The sequence below is a fragment of the Ciconia boyciana genome, chromosome 6 (genome assembly GCF_034638445.1).
Source record: "Ciconia boyciana chromosome 6, ASM3463844v1, whole genome shotgun sequence".
NCBI lineage: Eukaryota > Metazoa > Chordata > Aves > Ciconiiformes > Ciconiidae > Ciconia > Ciconia boyciana.
In genome coordinates, this window is record NC_132939.1 from 27468030 (window position 1) to 27485726 (window position 17697).

General features: G+C 40.1%; 1 protein-coding gene across 19 annotated transcripts in view; it reads right to left on the minus strand.

The window, feature by feature from the left end:
* The window catches only part of MADD (MAP kinase activating death domain), a 73249-nt gene that overhangs the window by 32332 nt on the left and 23220 nt on the right, over positions 1–17697 (minus strand). For 5 of the 19 annotated variants that reach the window (XM_072863562.1, XM_072863568.1, XM_072863570.1 and 2 more), the window contains 13 exons: positions 17240–17475; positions 16714–16870; positions 15614–15720; positions 14534–14727; positions 13598–13929; positions 12812–12951; positions 11456–11557; positions 10553–10591; positions 9446–9505; positions 8884–8986; positions 7653–7839; positions 7328–7478; positions 4655–4861 (listed from right to left, as the gene is read on the minus strand). In XM_072863562.1, the coding sequence (XP_072719663.1) occupies positions 4655–4861; positions 7328–7478; positions 7653–7839; positions 8884–8986; positions 9446–9505; positions 10553–10591; positions 11456–11557; positions 12812–12951; positions 13598–13929; positions 14534–14727; positions 15614–15720; positions 16714–16870; positions 17240–17475 (2015 nt within the window). The remainder of the gene's footprint in view (positions 1–4654; positions 4862–7327; positions 7479–7652; positions 7840–8883; positions 8987–9445; positions 9506–10552; positions 10592–11455; positions 11558–12811; positions 12952–13597; positions 13930–14533; positions 14728–15613; positions 15721–16713; positions 16871–17239; positions 17476–17697) is intronic. The other 14 variants (XM_072863573.1, XM_072863580.1, XM_072863567.1 and 11 more) reach the window with 7 other exon arrangements.

Genomic DNA, 17697 nt, shown 5'->3' on the forward strand with positions numbered 1-17697 from the left:
AACACATATAATGCAATTAATCACCTTTCCTGAGAAAGGCCTTTAAGATTGTCAGATATTTATTCCTCCAAAACATAGGCATCACAGAAGCTCTGATTAACAGAAACATTTTAATGTCTCTAGTTTATATCATTGAAAGGAAAAGGCACAAAACCAGCAGCAGCAATTCCAAGAAAATTTAAACTGTAGGTTAACACAATTTTTAACCAATATTATACCTTAAAAATTATCGCAAAGTTTTCAAGTACAACAAGTTATTTTTGACCTGACAGCATTCTCAATAAATGCTTGTCTCTGCCTATCAACCAGTCCTACATGCAAAAAGCTGAACTTCTCTGCATCCATTTGTTCCTATCAGGGTACAAAGAATGAAAAACAGGGAAGAAGAAGAAAAATGAGCAAGATAGCAGTCATGCTTAATGCCAACTTCCAAAATTCAAATTAGGTCACAGCACTCCAAGTCAAGGAATTCCATAAGAGGACACAATGCAGAGAAAAGGAAAAAAGTCTGAAGTCTGCCTGCACTCTTTTCATTTGAAGCTTAGCTCCGAGACGAAATAGTGATGAGGCACTTGCACTTTTCTATCACTCACATTCCTCAACCCTCTGAAATGCAGTCATCTTTTCTGCTCAGAAACATCACATCATTCCAGGTGCTGGCCTGCTGGCCAAAGGAAACATTACAAGCTGACATGCTGAACTGACTCTGAATGCTGGGCACTGTCCTCTCTCACTAGCACAGTTAAAGCTGGCAATGCTACAGAGGAAGATACTCTTATAAAAGTGGCAAAGGGAAGGAAAAAAGTACAATGTTCTTCTACTGCTCTTCAAGGAAACTTGCTGAGCAACTAAAAGGCCACTTGAAGTGTGTCAGAAACCCATCCCACCCTGCAAATGGCAGAAATTACGGCAAGGCAGGCTCTAAAGAAGTTCTGTTTAGCAAAATGCCTAGTGGAAAAAAAAATAAAATAAAAAAAGGATGGCATTACGATTGTGGAGGAAGGCTCCAAAGTATTATCATTAAACATATCAGGAGCAAGGCAAATGTAGCAAGGGAGAAAAAGCTAGAAAGACAGCTGCTAGCCAACTGATTTCTATATCTGCTTCATGATTGATGGATGTTCCTTCAACTTTCGTAAGTACACAGATGGATAGGATAAAATTGCTTAGGGATCCAAACAGCATCCTAGAGGCTTATCTAGCTGAGCACACACTGACACAAATAACTATCTCTTTAAGATGTACTGAATTTGTTTGTTAAAGGGCTTTGAAAACATCTGGCCTCTTAAGTGCTCAGTCTATATGGCTTTACTTTAAAAACCACCAGGCTGAAAGCTACAATACCTGCCGTTAAATTACTTTTAGCTGACTTGCTGTTAATTCAGGGTAGAGTGTATCCTAGCACATTAAAAAACCTAGATTTTACTCTCAACTACTTTGTCAAAGAAGAAAAGGAAAACCTCAAATAAACTCAAGGAGCATAAAATACTATGCCTATGACTTTGTTACATGAGCCTGAACTAAACAGGACAGCAGGTCCAGAAAGGATCTGATGCAGACAAAGTAGGTAGCACAATCTTTATTTTGACAGTTTTTTGAAACTAGAAAAGTGATCTGCCAGCATTAAACTACTATTTAAAAAGTAGTAATGGAAACTTCAGTAAGTACTGAAATTTTCATTAACAGTTACTGGAAGTATGCAATAAAACCAAAATAACCACTAACGTAATGGGGAAAACTACTAACTATCAACTTTAAAGCCACCAGTGTCCTAACAAAAAGGCTAACGCTACAGGTGATGACCATGGACCCCAGAAGACAAGAACCCCAGAAGTAAGCAAATAATCTTTTAGGAAACAAAGTATCAGAAGCATCATCTTCACAATGAATTTCCTAGCTAAGCAATTCGGTATTAAAGCACAGCAAAGATCAATCCTCAACTGATAAAAATCCATCACTCTTCACCTCAGAAATAAGAATTTTGAATACCAACAACCTTCCCTGTTACAAGGGAGCATCCTACATACCTCAGAGGTAGACAAGAAACCATAAACTTTCTGAAAAGTTAACAAGAAAAGGGGGTCAAGCAGGAACACATCCACCCTGAACTTTGGAAAACTCTGTGAACCTCCTGGCTGTTGTTCATTTAGTACAAGAAAACTGCACACATTCAGCTACCATACCTCTAGATCTGAGAGATGCAGTTTAATTGCCACACTAACATACACCTTATGTATGGCAATTGCAAACAGTGCCATACATGATTTTACTCCATCATGCTGATGACTTACTTTTCATTCCAGTATTTTCTCTTTTAACTAGGTCAAAAGGTTAGCAGCCCAATTTGTATTTTGTCCATACAATACCAATAGATTCACTGAGAGTTTTATTTACATATCTGTAACCTGAGGCTGTAAGCACCTTCCAAACTTCATAGAATCAAGGAACTGCTGAGGTTCAAAGGGACCTCTGGAGATCATCTAGTCAAATCCCTCTGCTCAAAGCAGGGTCAACTAGAGCAGGCAGCTGCAGGACCATGTCCAGTTCACTGTCTCCACAGATGGAGAATCCACAACCCTTCCAGGCAACCTGTTCCACTGTTGAATCATCTTCACATAACAACATTTTTTCTCATGTTTAAATGGAATTACTTATAAGTACTTTCTTATTTCAGCAACATGTAAATGTTTACCAAATGCTTCTTCCCTAAATAAGTTGGTTTGAATGAGAAAGTCTGCATTTCACTACAGAAGGAATTTCAGCCTAGCCATGACTAACTCTGGTCCTGTATATCCAAAGTATTGTCTTATACTGAAGCTTCCATAACAGAACATAAAGGAAGTACAATAGCCAAGCAGCTTTCAATTATTGTCCTCCAACACAAGAGAATTTCCCTTTACTTCTAGACCTCAAGAGTCAGATGAACATGGACACTACATTGTTTTTACAACAATTTCTTAAAGACTGACTTGCATACTTGTTCATGGTTCTCAGTGACAGACAAAACCAGTTAGAAAAAAAGGCCTCAGAAAAAAACATTAAAGTCTTTCGAACTTTGATCAGTTTTGGTGAAACCATATCCTTCCTGTAACTTAGTTCCATAGAAGACAAGTGGAAATCATTAGAGCAGCAGAACCACCAATAAGAATTTACCTGTTGCCTGTCCTTGAACATTGTGAATTGTTTAAGGCTAATATTCTGGCAGCAGTAGTTAACATATTAAGTAGCACTTCTTTTGAAAAGCATTTCTTATGATGCTTCACAAACATGGACTGTCTGATCTCTATGATTTTCATTTCTATGAGGCTTTAATTTCATCTGAGGGAAAGAAGCAGTCTCAGCAATCCTTCTTCATTCTTTAAAAGAACGCTGGCCTAGCGTCTTTTATTCTTAGTTGTGTCTGAAGCATACTTTCCTTTTTCTCTTTTCTACAGAAAAGAAATTAAGTACCCAGAGTGAACCAAACCACTAAACTGAAATCCTGGAAATCTGAATCTCTTTTAGCTCCCTGATAGATTTTCAAATAGACTGCAAGACTAGCTTCTGAGCAACTGCCTCCATAGATTACCTCTTGAAACAAGAAAGCAAATCAAGTCAGAGGGGTTCAGTATCAGTTCAGAAGGACTCGACACCACTCAGCCTGCAGCTATTATGTGGGTATAAGAATGAACGCCTGCACTCCTGCCACATAACTGCCCAATACACACATTCCCTTGTCTTATGCCACATATTGCAGGTACAGCCTCACAGTAGCACGCTGCTTTCAGAAGATTAATCTTTCATACAACAATTCCATTAAAAAGTTATTTTAAACAGCCTATAAGAAGCAATGGGTAAAATTTAACATGACGTTTTTGGAGTTGACAAAGAATTTCTCTCATACAGTGATAGTACTTTTCTCTCATTTACAATCCACAGCAGGTTAGATCCAACAAAAATATTTTTTTTTCTTTTTTCTTTCCCCACCACCTCCAAAAAAATCTGTAAAGCCCTTTTTAGGTAAAACAGTTTAAAGCCTACCTCTAACTTTTTCCCTGACATAGGGAAAAGCTATAACAGCTAAGAAATCAGACTGAGAAAATTTCCAGTGACCAGCCTAGCAGATGCTGTTTAGAAGGACATGCATTCTATTTGCTGTTGCCTAGAAGGAAGATCCATCAGTCCTGCTCACTGAAACCGTAACACTACAACTAAAATATTTTTGGCGGTTTTTATTATCAACAATCAGCAGATCCTGGTTCCCACTTCTATCAGGATGCAATCTAGATAATCCACAGGTAGTCAGCAATGATTAGAAAACTTTTGTTTCATGTAGTCCCTTCTACAGTTGCCCTTTCCAAAGTCCTGCTGGCCCTGTTTCCCTTTTGCCATTTCCTGCTGCTTGAAAACATCAATCACAGAGCAAAAAATAAAGTTGTCTAAAGTGTAATGAAATTCAGAAACAATTAAGATTAGAAAGCTTCTGGGAGAAAACTGCTCTGGATAGTTTATCCAAGAGTAGAGTGAAAACACATATGATTGTTCCTTGTGATCCAAAGTGTAAATGAAGCATGTTACAGCAGCAATGTAGTGTGTCAAAATGGAGAGAATGCAAATAGAACCTAATGCCAAAATAGAAGTCCCTCCTGCACTTCACATGCACCTCAATACACACCAATGGAAGCAATAAAATTTTCTTCCTTTAGACTCCTTGTGTCAAACTCCCTTGGCCCTTTGCCTGCAGGGCTCGGTGCCTTTGGCATGAGCTGAGGTACCGGCAGCTGCATTGCAGGTTTTGGCTCCACTCTTGGGGATGATGCAGGATCCTTGCCAACTGGAGTGATAGATCCATCTGTTGGACTTCGTTTTCTCTTTTCTGGTTCTTTAAAGAAAAAAAACAAAAGGGGGGGGGGGAGTGGAACATAAGGAAAAAGGAAATGAGAGCAGGAAAAGGAAGATGAGACAGGTGGTCTCACCTAAATCATTAAGCCTGGCACTAAAACAGCTCAGTCCTACATTTGTTCCCATAGGTCACCATGGCTTGCAGATAGTCTTGACACACTGGTGGAAAAAGTAGAGGAGAAAGCCAGAGTGCTGGTTTTGGGATACTCAAATTATCTCCTTCCTGTATATTTGAAACTTAGGAATCTTCTTTGACACAGTAACTGTAGTATTTCCTCTGATGAGTTGTGCAAAATTAAACAACTCTGCCTAAACTACTAAGAATATTACTTCTAGAATATAAGTAAGCTCCTCCTGCAGTGAAAAGATGACAAATACAATCATCTTTGATGGGTAACACTAAATGAAACTTCAGTTAGGAAAAAAAACCCGAAAGACTATCAGCTATAGCTCTTCCACCATTCTCTGAGACTTCCTATAATCATATGTCCCCACAGGCAGTTTGGATTACTTCTCTGTATCAAATTCTACAGTTTGAATTACAGCAAAACTTTCAGAATAGAATAATTTAAATTAGGTTTTCCCATAAAGAACCTTCTGCAGTTCTGCACAAACTGTTCCAATAGCTGATGAGGCTAACAGTCAAAATTTCATATCCTAATATCTAAATTTGTCGTACCACTGGACCTTGTGATACCTTTGTCCAGTAGATTAAAGATTCTGCTATCAGCAACAGCTTTCCATTTAGATAATAACTGAAAACAATCAACACCTAACATTCAACAAACTGAACACCACCATCTTTCAGAGCAAAAGTGTTTTCCCAATTCCTTGTAGGTCTTTTCAGAAACCTCCTCAATTTTTCAAGATGTGATGATTAGAACTGGAAGCACTACCTCAGCTGTGGGTCTTGTTAGTGACATATCCAGAGACAATACAATAGCTGCATCCCAAATCTATATATCCCCAGGTTTACACAGTGCCCCCCCTCCAGTTTTTACAGACACAGTAAACAGTGGGAAGTTCACACACAGCTGCCATTTTCAGAGACACTGCTTCCTAGGACATAGTTCCCAATCCTGCTATTATTGCCAACTGTCCTTGTTCCTAAACACAAGTCCTTAGTTTGGCCATATTAAAATAAATCAATCACAACCATGCTTTATTAAGATTCAGCTTCCTCTAGACAAATAACCTATATCCATCATGTCCTGTTCAAATAGTATGTATCATATGCAAACTGAACAATTTTAGGATTACTAGGTCACTACTATATGTTAAATAACATTAAGATAAGCACTAATCTCTATAAAACATTTCTAGAAATATCTAGATCAACTCATTGAAAACAGGTAAAACATACTAAACAGCTGAAATTTGACTATAAATCAAGATGCCATGCAATAATGAGAGAAGTCCTTCAAAGATGTATCAAGGCTTTAAAGGTTTATATCAAATTTTGTCTATTGTGACCACAATTAATTTACTGGGTAAACTCTACTTACCATCAAATTATGGTATCTACTATTACATTAGCAAGACTTCACTCTAAAACCATTGAGTTTTACATCAGCCACTCTATAATTTTGCTTAGGATCAGTGTCAGACTAAAAGGCTTATAATTACCAAGATCAGCCTATTCCCCACATTCAGGACTGTTACACTAGCACAGCCTTGCTTACCTTCCTCAGCATTCTAACAATGATTGGATTCTAACACCACCACAGGGCATCTAAGCCAACTCATAAAATCCCTTATGCAAGCCACCCAGAACACAAACTATAAAGTGTTTAGTAGATGTTATTCCTCTGCTACAATGAAGTAAATAGCTTTTCATCATTTGAGATTACAGCTGAGTCAGATATTAAGCAGAGAGGTAGCTTTTTGTAATCTTTTGCTCTTTTTCCTTATGCATGCATTTTCTTATTTTGCATTAAGAATCAGATTTTAAGAAAAAGTTGAAAAATAAAGAGCTATTTTCAGACTTTCCTCTCCAAGAGTACTTAGTGATACAAGAATCATTGTGTAATGCAAGGTGGTTGGTGAGATATAAGTCTTGTATAGTTCCACATTAGAAATATCTCCCTCCCTATTCAGGTTGTTTGCAATAACTTCCCAAGACTGTGGTTGGGACAGTGTTAGCTGAAGGCTCCCATTCTCAGAATTTCCACTTCATCTGTAAAAGTCCCAGGTTCTGTATCTTGCTGCATAGTTTCAATTTTCAATCGAATATCAGTATGGCCATTATTTTTGCTTTGGTCCAGTTACATGTGTGCAAGAGAATGGTTTCAAGCTTTGTAAGGTTTAAGTAACAATGATACAGTTCTCACCTATTTTGAAAGTGTTGTAAAACCCCTGAAATATCAGAAGCCACAAAACAGCTACCTTCACAATAAGGATCTTGTTTGGTTCAAAAATACTATATTCTCATAAACACTTTTCTTACCTTTGTTGTAATAGTGAGTATGTGCTATCTCTAGCAGGCCAAAAACACTGGCCATGCCTCCCAGGCCAGCATTTGCATAGGACTGCTCCAGGCTCAACACGGTGCACTTCAGCAAGTCCAGCATGCCTTTATAAACTTTGCGGCTGATCTCCTGCAATGAAAATCCCGTTAGGGTCGCTATTTCAAAAGTGAGAAAGTACTTCAAGAACATAAATTCCAAAACTGCTATAACATCGGCTTTTAGGGGGCAATTTAACAAAAACTTTCTATGAATTGAGCCTCAGCAGACACTAGGTATGAGGACCCTGCTGAGTTCAGCACTGACCACATCCTGTATGACATCCTGCCGAGCATCTTCTTCTGACTGGATCGCGCGATTCAGCTTGCTTAGCACAAAGACACGGAGCTGCTCACTCTCCAGCAGACGTCGGACTCTCTTCATGTTCAGCCAGCCAACACCTTGCCCATCAAGAACATTGTGTACCACCTCCTTCAGGAACTGCTGGTTCTCACTGATGGATTTAAGAGGAAGCAGGCAAAAGTTAGCCCTCTGCTTACCTTGGCTTGCATGGGAAGAGAGATATGGCCAGGACACACACAGAAATGCATTTCCTATCAAAGCTAAGTTTACAAGAAAAGAAGCTCAAATCTAGCTATGCCTGCTGCTAACATAACTGCACACAGCCCAAGTTCTGTTCTGTAGGTGTAGTATCAAATATTTTATTTTGTCTGTTATTTCCTATAATAAGCCATAATCAGATTTTCCTCTAGTCCCTCTAGCTACCACTCTACTTCTCACTTTCACAGCACTCCTCAGAATCCATAGGAATCCTCTATGGCACAACCTTCTCCCACAGCCGCCTTGTCTGACCTGTAGGCTTTCCTTGAAAGACAAAGTGCAGCACTACTAATAGCACTACTGCAGCAGCCTTGGCACATGTACCACTTCAGCATGTTTTGCCACAAGGGAGGGAACGGTAAGGAGGAGGGAACTCCTGTGCAACCTGCTGCATTCCCCAGTCTGAACTGCAGTTATTGTTCTTGTCTCCCAACCCCAGTAGCTCAACGTAAATTTCACTGTAGCCATGACTGCTACATAAGAAAGGGAGGAGAAAGCACAGGCCCGGGTCAGGTAATGTTTCCTTGCACCTTTCTGAGTCCCTTCCCAAGGCTGAGAAAAGTGTTTCACATGAATTCATGGAATCAAACTGCTTCATATGACTCAGCTGATGGCGCATTGAAACTCTGCTGGCTAGACGACTTTGTTCAGAACAGACTCAATTACAAAGAATAAATACTGAGCTAAAGTAGGGACCTAGAATTTTTTGGATCTCAGACAGAAAGAGGATACATTTCGGAGTACAGAAAAACACTTATGTGCGCTATTAACTCTAAGACCACCGATACCGAATCTTCTCAGACAATAATACATGCAAGCTTAGGGCCATAGAAAAGTACTATTTAGTTTTCAACAGCTAGACTTCTGAGGAAACACTGGCCAAGTATGAGACCACTCTAACACCACTTTATACTCAAAAAGAAATGAAAAATATTACCTGGAATTGCTAGTTCGTCCCTGAGGCGATGGAGATTCTCTCTTCACTGTTGGGCTGTGCTTAATGACTGAAGACTTTTGATCCACAAGGGCTCGTCTGTTTCCTAAACAGGAAAGGAAACACGATGACAGGAAGGGGTGGGAGGAAAACAGTCTGATCCCAGAACAGTAACAAGCAACACTAAGGTTGGCTAACACACCTATTCAGATTACAGGTAACAGACTTCAAACAAAATGGAAACTCCAAAAAAGCAGCAGCGTATATCATATTCTAGCATCACACATCGGCAGAAAACAGTAATGGGAGTAATGCAGAGAGAAAAAGAGAAGATGGTAATGGGAGCAGGAGGTGAAAGGCAGGAAAAGTTTGGCTGCTCTGCATGCAGTTCCACAACAAGAACCACCTTCAAATTAGTCACTATATGTAAAAGCATAATGCATTGGGGGTGACTAGTATAGATTATGTGGTACTGGTTACCCAGTGAGAAAGGTAGCCCAAAGTCAGGCATAGGGAATGCTGGAAATTGTTACATCATGCACAGCTCATGCTGTAGGGAACCCACCTTCATTGCTTACTGGGCCAGCTTCAGTAATAATCTCCATTATAGTATTTAACCCAAATACTGGGACACAAAATATACAATTAGTAGAGTACTACAATATCTACACTCCCCACCATCAGCATCAGACGAATCCAACTACCAGCTTCTTCCCAGCCCTCCCTCAAAACAAAACCCAAATGATGCTAGAGCAGGAAGGATGCTTGAAAGCCCAAGACAACAAGGGCCAGCGTAATTAATCTTAAGAGATAGGCGTAATTATCTTAAGAGATAGTGCTTGACTTGAAATTTGTCATCATGGAACCAATGTATTGCATCTTCAAGGACATTACTGCACATACTGTATTTCAAGGGCACTATCAAAAACATCTGCATCACTGAGGAAAAAATATCAATGGATGTGCATGAAATAAAAATTAAAAAGAAAGATGGAAAGTGGTCAAACAGCAGCAATGAGATGGAGTCCCAGCATCATTTCCCATTACAGTTAGAAACACAGGGTACCACACACACTTGGTAAGAACAAGTTAATGCAGCAATTTTATACCTGTACAACAGAGACAAAAACATTTAAAAAACAATGAAGTGCCCAGTGGGAATCCCAGTGAGCCAGCATGCACATGTAAATGAACACAAACACACACACACTTGCACATGCATAAAACAGACTAAGCTACTCCACGGAAATCCCATCCTCATATCCGCATAGTAACACTAAGGGCCCTCCAGGATTACAATAGTCCAGAAAAGAACACCAAAGTGCAGAAGATGAGGCGCAAAGCATGAACGTGGAATGGCAAACCCCATCACTGTTTTCTTCCAATGCATGGAATCAGTCATTAAGTTTACCCACAGAAATAACCCTGACATGAAGCATGTTTCTTATCCAGTACAATTGGACATGAAAACATAACCAACTGGTAAAAGGTTGTCAAAAACAGCTGTGCAGAGTCTCTGCTAGTGTTTTCACCATACCAGTCCTGTTCCTCCTCATTTTACACATAGGGAATGATTACTTGTCTCAAAAACAAAGTCCAAAGCAGAAACACAAAAACCAGCTTTTGGCCTTTGTTTCTACAAGGTCAAAGGTCAGCAAAACATCATACCAACCTTCATCCACATCCCTTCCCACTTCCAGATTAAAGTAATCTTTACCGATGAAAATGATGAGGAGGAAAAAATAAATGGAAAAATCAACATATTAAAACAAAAGCAGTAAGTTCTAATCAGATAGAATAACTCAAAAGGTAAAATAAAACCTTTCCCCAGTTTAGCAACTGAAAAGGTCTCAACACTAAAACACCAGCACATGCTCAGGCACCCTTCTGTTATTACATCTGGTACAAGGCTGACCAGGCTGTCTAACTCCCCATGGTAAGAGGGTCATTTCTCTAGTGCCCATTCAGACATGTTATCTAATGATACTGCAGACAAACAGGAGATGTTCCAATGACAAGATTGTGCACATAAGCTAGGGATCGATCTTCATTCTGAATGAGCTTAAGTATGGTTATAATTTGATTTTGGTCAGAAATTTTCTATTTCATGAACTGAAAATACTGTAAACACTTTTGAAACCCACATAAACTGCAGTCTCCATGGGAAGTTGGCATTATCCCCACTTACAAATGCAGCATCATTGCTCTAACAAGTTGCCTAAGGCTAATCATGAAGATAGTGGCAGTACGAAAGTAGGACCTACCTCTCGGTTCCCATTCTTTACACTAAGTACTTAAAAATAAAACAAAACAAAACACAAAACAAAACCAACATTCACAGTGTATCCGTTGACACAGGCTAGACTAGCCAGTCTCCCATCCCAACATAGCCCAATTGTTGGGAAGAAGTCTGACTGAGAAAAGTATCAGGACAGTAAATTGTCTTGATATAAGACAGGTACTACCAAAACTACCAAAATGCGTCACCCACAGGATTCCTGTTAGGGGTAAAACCTCAGACTGCAAAGTCACAAGAACTATAAAGGCTGCAGAAGACAAAGGGAAAAACAGTTACCTTTCAGGCTGGGAAAGGGAGTAGTCTTGTCTCTCCCAACTTTGGTTGGTAGGGCTAAGTTGGACAGACTGAAACTTGTGCTGTGGTTTCTGTACAGGCTGCCTATGACAGAAGAAGAAAACAATTAAATGCCTAATGCTCACTGCACACACCCAAACTTCCTAAACTTCCTGTAATTCAACTTCTTATTCCAGATTCTTAATGATGAAGTTCTTCTTTATTACCCAAAAGTCTCACAAGCATAAGATCATCTCATTTACATTGCAACCACATCTGTAATCAGATTATTCTAAATTGTACAAAAACGTAATTCTTAGCTTTCACGTTACAATCATTGCTGTTGTATCTTTGAGTCTTAAATGTAACAGCAATATCTACCTGTCTTCCTGCACTTAAACAGGTAACCTCATGTCAGCTGTGTCTTCTAGTTTAATCCTCTTTTTAGGAGCAAATGAATGGTAGGGGCCACATGAGAAAACAGGATGACGGAAGATCTCCAAAATATGTAATTCTGAAGTGAGGATTGTGCACTGTGCCTTGTGAAACACTATAAATCTGCCACAGAAGCATGCTTTAAAATAGAAGCTTTCCATTTATTAGATGAACACAAAAGTTTTTCCTAGTACAGACAGATCTTAAGAACACAATAATGCATCGTCATCTGGTTAAGCCTGTAGACAGCCTGAAAGCATCTCATGTAGATCAACAAGCCGATTAACACTTCAAGATGTTCATTTAAAATGTCAGCATACTATTTCAATTTGCTTTGATTCTTTTTTTTTCAGCCTTATTTTAGTAACAGTCGTTTTACCAGAAACATCCAATATACTTTCCCCACTGCTGCAAACTCCTTGCACTGCTCCCCACTATAGTGCAAGACTCAACTGGACATATCTTCTTTCACTCATTAAAAAACTCTAGATTAGTTTTCCACACCTGTGGACTTTATTATTAAAATATAATTTAAAGTAGGTGAGCACAGTCAAGAAATTCAATTTCGCACATGAACACACAACATGGCAACATGGAAGGCACACTTCTGGTAACATTTTTGTATAAAATTCATGGAATTGCACAATTTTTTGTTTAAATGAAAGAGTTTCTGATCTGTACCCTAAAGTGCCATATAACTCAAGGGCCTAACCACATAACCAAAGTCCTTCTTACTGAAAAATACATAAAGCAGTAGTTATCAGCAGTATAAGTTAAATAGGTCCTGTGGCTCCCAATGTGACTTCTGGAGAGCTGGTAACAATTTGCCAACCAAGTCATTCTCTTGACTAGCCATGCCTCTATTCCATCTCTCTGTAAACTCTAATATAATAAAACCAGCTTAATGAATGCATTAGTACATACTTGCAAAAGACATGATGCCCCCAAAACCTTCACTGCTGTTGTTGGAGACAGTAGAGTTTGGGGAGCTGGCCCTGGAATCTGAATCTGCATCAGAATCATTTGCCAGTTTTAAACTGTTTGGACGGAGTAACTTCTGAGACCTTTAAAGAAATTAAGTACAACTGTTATTAGCTTCCCCCTTTCCCACCCCAAATCAACACATTGTATGATTGCGGGAGATTGATGCTGGTCTCATTCCTCATCAGTTTTCACCACACTACCCTTACCTTGTGGGAAAGAAAAAAAAAAAAAAAAAGAGAGAGAATTGAAGCATCTTTGCATTCAGGCTTTTATTACCTTTCAGGGCATGCTGAAAACTTCTCTGCAAAAGGGCATGGGTGGAGAAAGGGTTCTGCTTTGAGAGCAATAACAAGAAAACCCAGTGTCATCAATCACTATAGTATCTTTCCCCCAAAAGACAAAGCTTCACAAAAAAAAAAAAAAATCAGTCAAAGGTTTCCAGAAATCAGTAGGTGATATACTAGAATGTTTCTAGGAAGAACTGATAATTCTGTTAGCTCCTACCAGTTACATAAAAGCAAGGAACCGAGGGAACTGAGCAAGTGCCCTTACTCAAACCAGAAGGGTTTACAGAATTTCAATATTAGATGGAAGTGATCAACAATACATTTCAGGTGCAAAATTTGAACAAATTCGACATTGGAACAAATGAATGTTAAACTACATGAAGCAGATGGAAACCCCAACAGTGCTGTACAGAAGGGCAGGAAGACAAGGAGGACTTGCCTGCTTCCATTGAGATTCTGGTTAAATCTTGGGGTGTAGCTCTCTTCCTGCTCATCATCTTCATCCTCTGTGGGAAAACCATACTGTGGTTCAAAGTACGGATTGTCATACTCTCGCTTCCTCACCACCCCTTCTGAGGAGCTCATGCTGCCAGCTGCGCTGTCACTCTCACGACGATCCATACTTATCTTGGGAAAGCTTGGTTGCAGTGGCAAGGAAGGGAGATGATTTGAAAATCCAGCAACCAACTTCTCTTCCATTTCTGCTGAATCTGCTGACTCCTGTGGACCAGTCAAATCATTGATCTGTTCGCTAATTTGCGTTACATACAACTGAAGGGCAGGACAAGAACAATTATTTCAAACTGGGAAGTCTGCAGTGTCCTTGCTGTTCGTTACTGGGCCCCGACCCCATCCCCACTATCCCTGGCTCTAATCTAGGATTTTATATATGCTGCAGTATTTGTGCATTGTTCTAGGGACTTACTCCCCTGTAAAACAGATCATACTGGTAAGTGTTAGCCCAGGATAACAGCTGTTACCCTGTTTTGTGGTTATGCAAGCAACTCCTATTCTTCCTAAATGACCACAGATTCATGATTTTCCCCACCCCACTCCCTGTTCCTCTAACACATCAGGCCTTCCCAGACTCTGTAAAAGCATTTCCTGCAGTCACAACCTGGACCACTGCTCTCTGTTAATGCCACATTTTTCAATGCATGGGAGCTTTTATGTACAGGAGTGCTCTGTCCCAGCATAAGAGGGTACCAATAAACTCCACCTTGCTCAGAAAGTTCAGAAAGAGCATGCAATTTAATCTGTGCATGGTTTCACAGTCCTATTAGCTTTTGCCCTTCTCAGAAAGAACCACGTGCATTCTCCCATTCTTTATATCCTAATACGCTGATCTTGGGGCTGAACTCATCTCAGTACACACATGATTCACTCCATGGATGACAGTGCTGGGGCTGCTACTGGCTGTAGTACTGGAACTTGAACGAGGCTGGTTGTTCTCTTGGGAGTTTTCACTGTCCATGGCCTGTTCATCCAGATCCCCTGAATATTCTTGAAAATCATCAAATTCCACTTCACTAGCATCACCAAGGGCTGCGTGAGTCAGGGGGTCAACATCTGAAAACACATCATTTTGCATTAAAGAACACTGCCTTCCTCAGCCTTTTGCCCATCTAACTAAAGATCCATAGCAAATGAGGAATGCTCAGTAGAATAAACTTGCATAAAAATTTAGGTTGTAAATGGCTTTTGGAGGTCATCTATTCCAACTCTCTGCTCAAAGCAGGGATAACTTCAAAGTTAAAGCAGGTTGCTCAGGGCCTTGTCCCATTGAGTTTTGAAAGTCTCCAAGGCTTGACATTCTACTGTGGTCCTGGGAACCTGTTTAACTACACTAACCATGAAGATCTTGGACACATAAGTGTCCAAGCAGAATTTCTTTTGTTGCAACTTATTATTATTATCTTTTGTCCCTGGGACATTGGAAATGTGTTGGTGTTCCTAGATTTAGTTTATTGAAGAAAGTGAGTCTCCCACTCTCACAAGAGAAGCTACTGCTGCAGCCTCCATATAAGCTACAGAGAATGCATTTTCCTGTCCCTACTAGGATAGAGTGACTCATTAAAGCCAGCACTGAGAACCAATATGCGGGGGCAGGAGAAAGCTCGTACTCTGCAGCCCATATTGCACAGTATCTACTAGCAGCAGCGGGTTTCCAGACCTAGTGAGGCAGTTTTGTTCAGCAGCACCTATTTCTGTTCTTCCTCCTCCCAGTGTCCTTTGGAGGGCATTGTTTATAAGCAGGAGAAATGTCTTTTTTCAGCCTACCCCTGGATATTGAAGAAGGAGTATAAAAGACACTTTCACCTCAGAACAAGACTACAATGGAACAATACTTTGCTCTGATTCAGGGGCTTAAGGGAGGCATTTTTCCCCACAGTGCAGATGAATGGGAAGAGGAACCTATGTGGACCTTGCGAAAGTACAGCTCAAAGTTACTCACTTGGGGTATCGCCATTAATGTCACATTTCATCATCTCACTGACAAAGTCACCGAGGGAGGAGTAGGAGGAACTTGAGTCGTCATAGTCGACACTGTCACTGCCACTGCCACAACAGGTGAGAAAGAGAGATGAGTGGCAGCAAAACAGCAACAGCAGGGCCTGATGTTTCAAAGATGTGAATCAGCACTGTTTTCATGGGCCTCTTAAAAATCTCATTATATTACAGTCTCCACAAACAAATTTCTGGCAAGAGTCAGAAGCCAGCTTCATGAAAGGTCAGAGCAAATGAAATAACTTTGAGGTATGTCAAGAGACACACAGGAAGACATTTAAAGGCTCTCAGCAAAGTTAAAGAGGTCAAGCATAAGTGAGCAGGGAGTAGTGTATTAATTCTCTGTGTGTACATGTGTGTAGGATGACTTCAAGGAAACTGGAAATCACAAGTAAAAGCATTCCCTTTTTATACTAATGATAAATCCCACTCTGTCAGGACCACTGGTGCTGTGTAGAACATAAAAGATGTGCAAGTCCAAGCCTGAAAGATCTCACAGGCTAGCAGAGAATGAAGGATAGTAAAACTAGATGCAAAGCTCTGGGAAATATGGCCAAAACTACTACAACAAAAAAGTTTACTCTCATTTTACTGAACACACAAGGAGGTCTCAGGCAGTGGGTAGTACTAACAAGCTTTGCATAACTATGTGCACTGAGTAGAGATTTGAAAGGGTTGTAGGATGGGTGGGAGTACTTGTAGTACTGCAACAGAAATGACCAGAGAAAGAACAGCCTGGAAGAAAAAAGCATTAGGGTGGGAAGAAATACCAAATGTCAAGTGGCATACAGGTAGCAAAAGAAAACAGGAAAATACAAATGGAGAATAACATTAAAAGAAGGCTGGAGAAGACACTAGCAAAGGGTTAAGAGGTTGCTGTGGTGACAGAGCAGTGAGACAATTTACTTCAGTGTCAGTATTCTGCCCAGACAGAAGAAATGAAACAGCAACCTGGCAGGCTAGAGGAAAAGGCTGCAAATGAGAAGTAGGAGAGGCCCAGCAATCTGAAGTAACTATCACGTGACTAGGGTTATGCTCCCCACTAACCTGTCATCAGTGGGATCAGAGTCTGTTTCTTTCTCTACTGGGACATTCAGTGCTTCAGCCAGCTGTGAATTACTGTCATAGACACGATAGTGGATGGGCTGCAGCTGGTGAGCATACCACTTCGGTTTGTCACCAATCAGCGCTGGGTCAAACATGTCTGCACAACAAAATAAGGAGAGAGATAACTGAACTCATTTATTGGTGTCAAAGCTTTGTTCACAGTGAGGCTACCCCCTACTAAGTCTTGCACAAAGGAAGGGACAGTCTCTACTCTAAGAAGCCTACACGACTTCTCTGTAACCAAATAAGGCAAGAGATAAAATTAATTGGAGGAGTGGCTAATAGCAGGGCTAACTTGGTAGGAACACATGAGGACATACATAAAAATAGAAAAATGTTCCTTGAACTGGATTTCCCTCCCCAACAGGAATAATATGGTGTAAAACTAAGTCCTTCCCTAGAACCTCTCTGCTTTTTAAGTTCCTGCATTACATCCAAGTGCAGGAAAGGCAAGACCAAAACTTACTGTTATGAATTCTTTGGAAAGCATAGTTAGTAGGGTTGAGTGACCACTCTCCAAAGTATTCTACTGCCTGTGTCCTGGAAAGCTTATCTGCAAAAGGTGTTTGCTTCGGCCTAGAGGCAAGAAAAGAATTTGCCTGGAAGGCCACCACTGGTCGTGGGAAGAGACGAAGAGTGCGAGTATGCATCTGGAAACCTTGCAAAACATTTGGCGAGTTGAAGAATCTCACCATAGCAACCCTAAAAAGAAACAGAGGACAATATATCAGATAAAAACACAGAACACAACAGAAAAGACGACAGAGAGGCTTTAAAAGGTATGCAGTAGGCAATGTTTCAAACCTTTGAAGAATGGTAACCCAGTACAAAAAACTAAGTCTCCTTAGAAAACAGTTGTCTTTAAAAAAAGGGAAAAAAACCCAAACCAAACAACAAACCACTTTTACTTCACCACCTCAACAC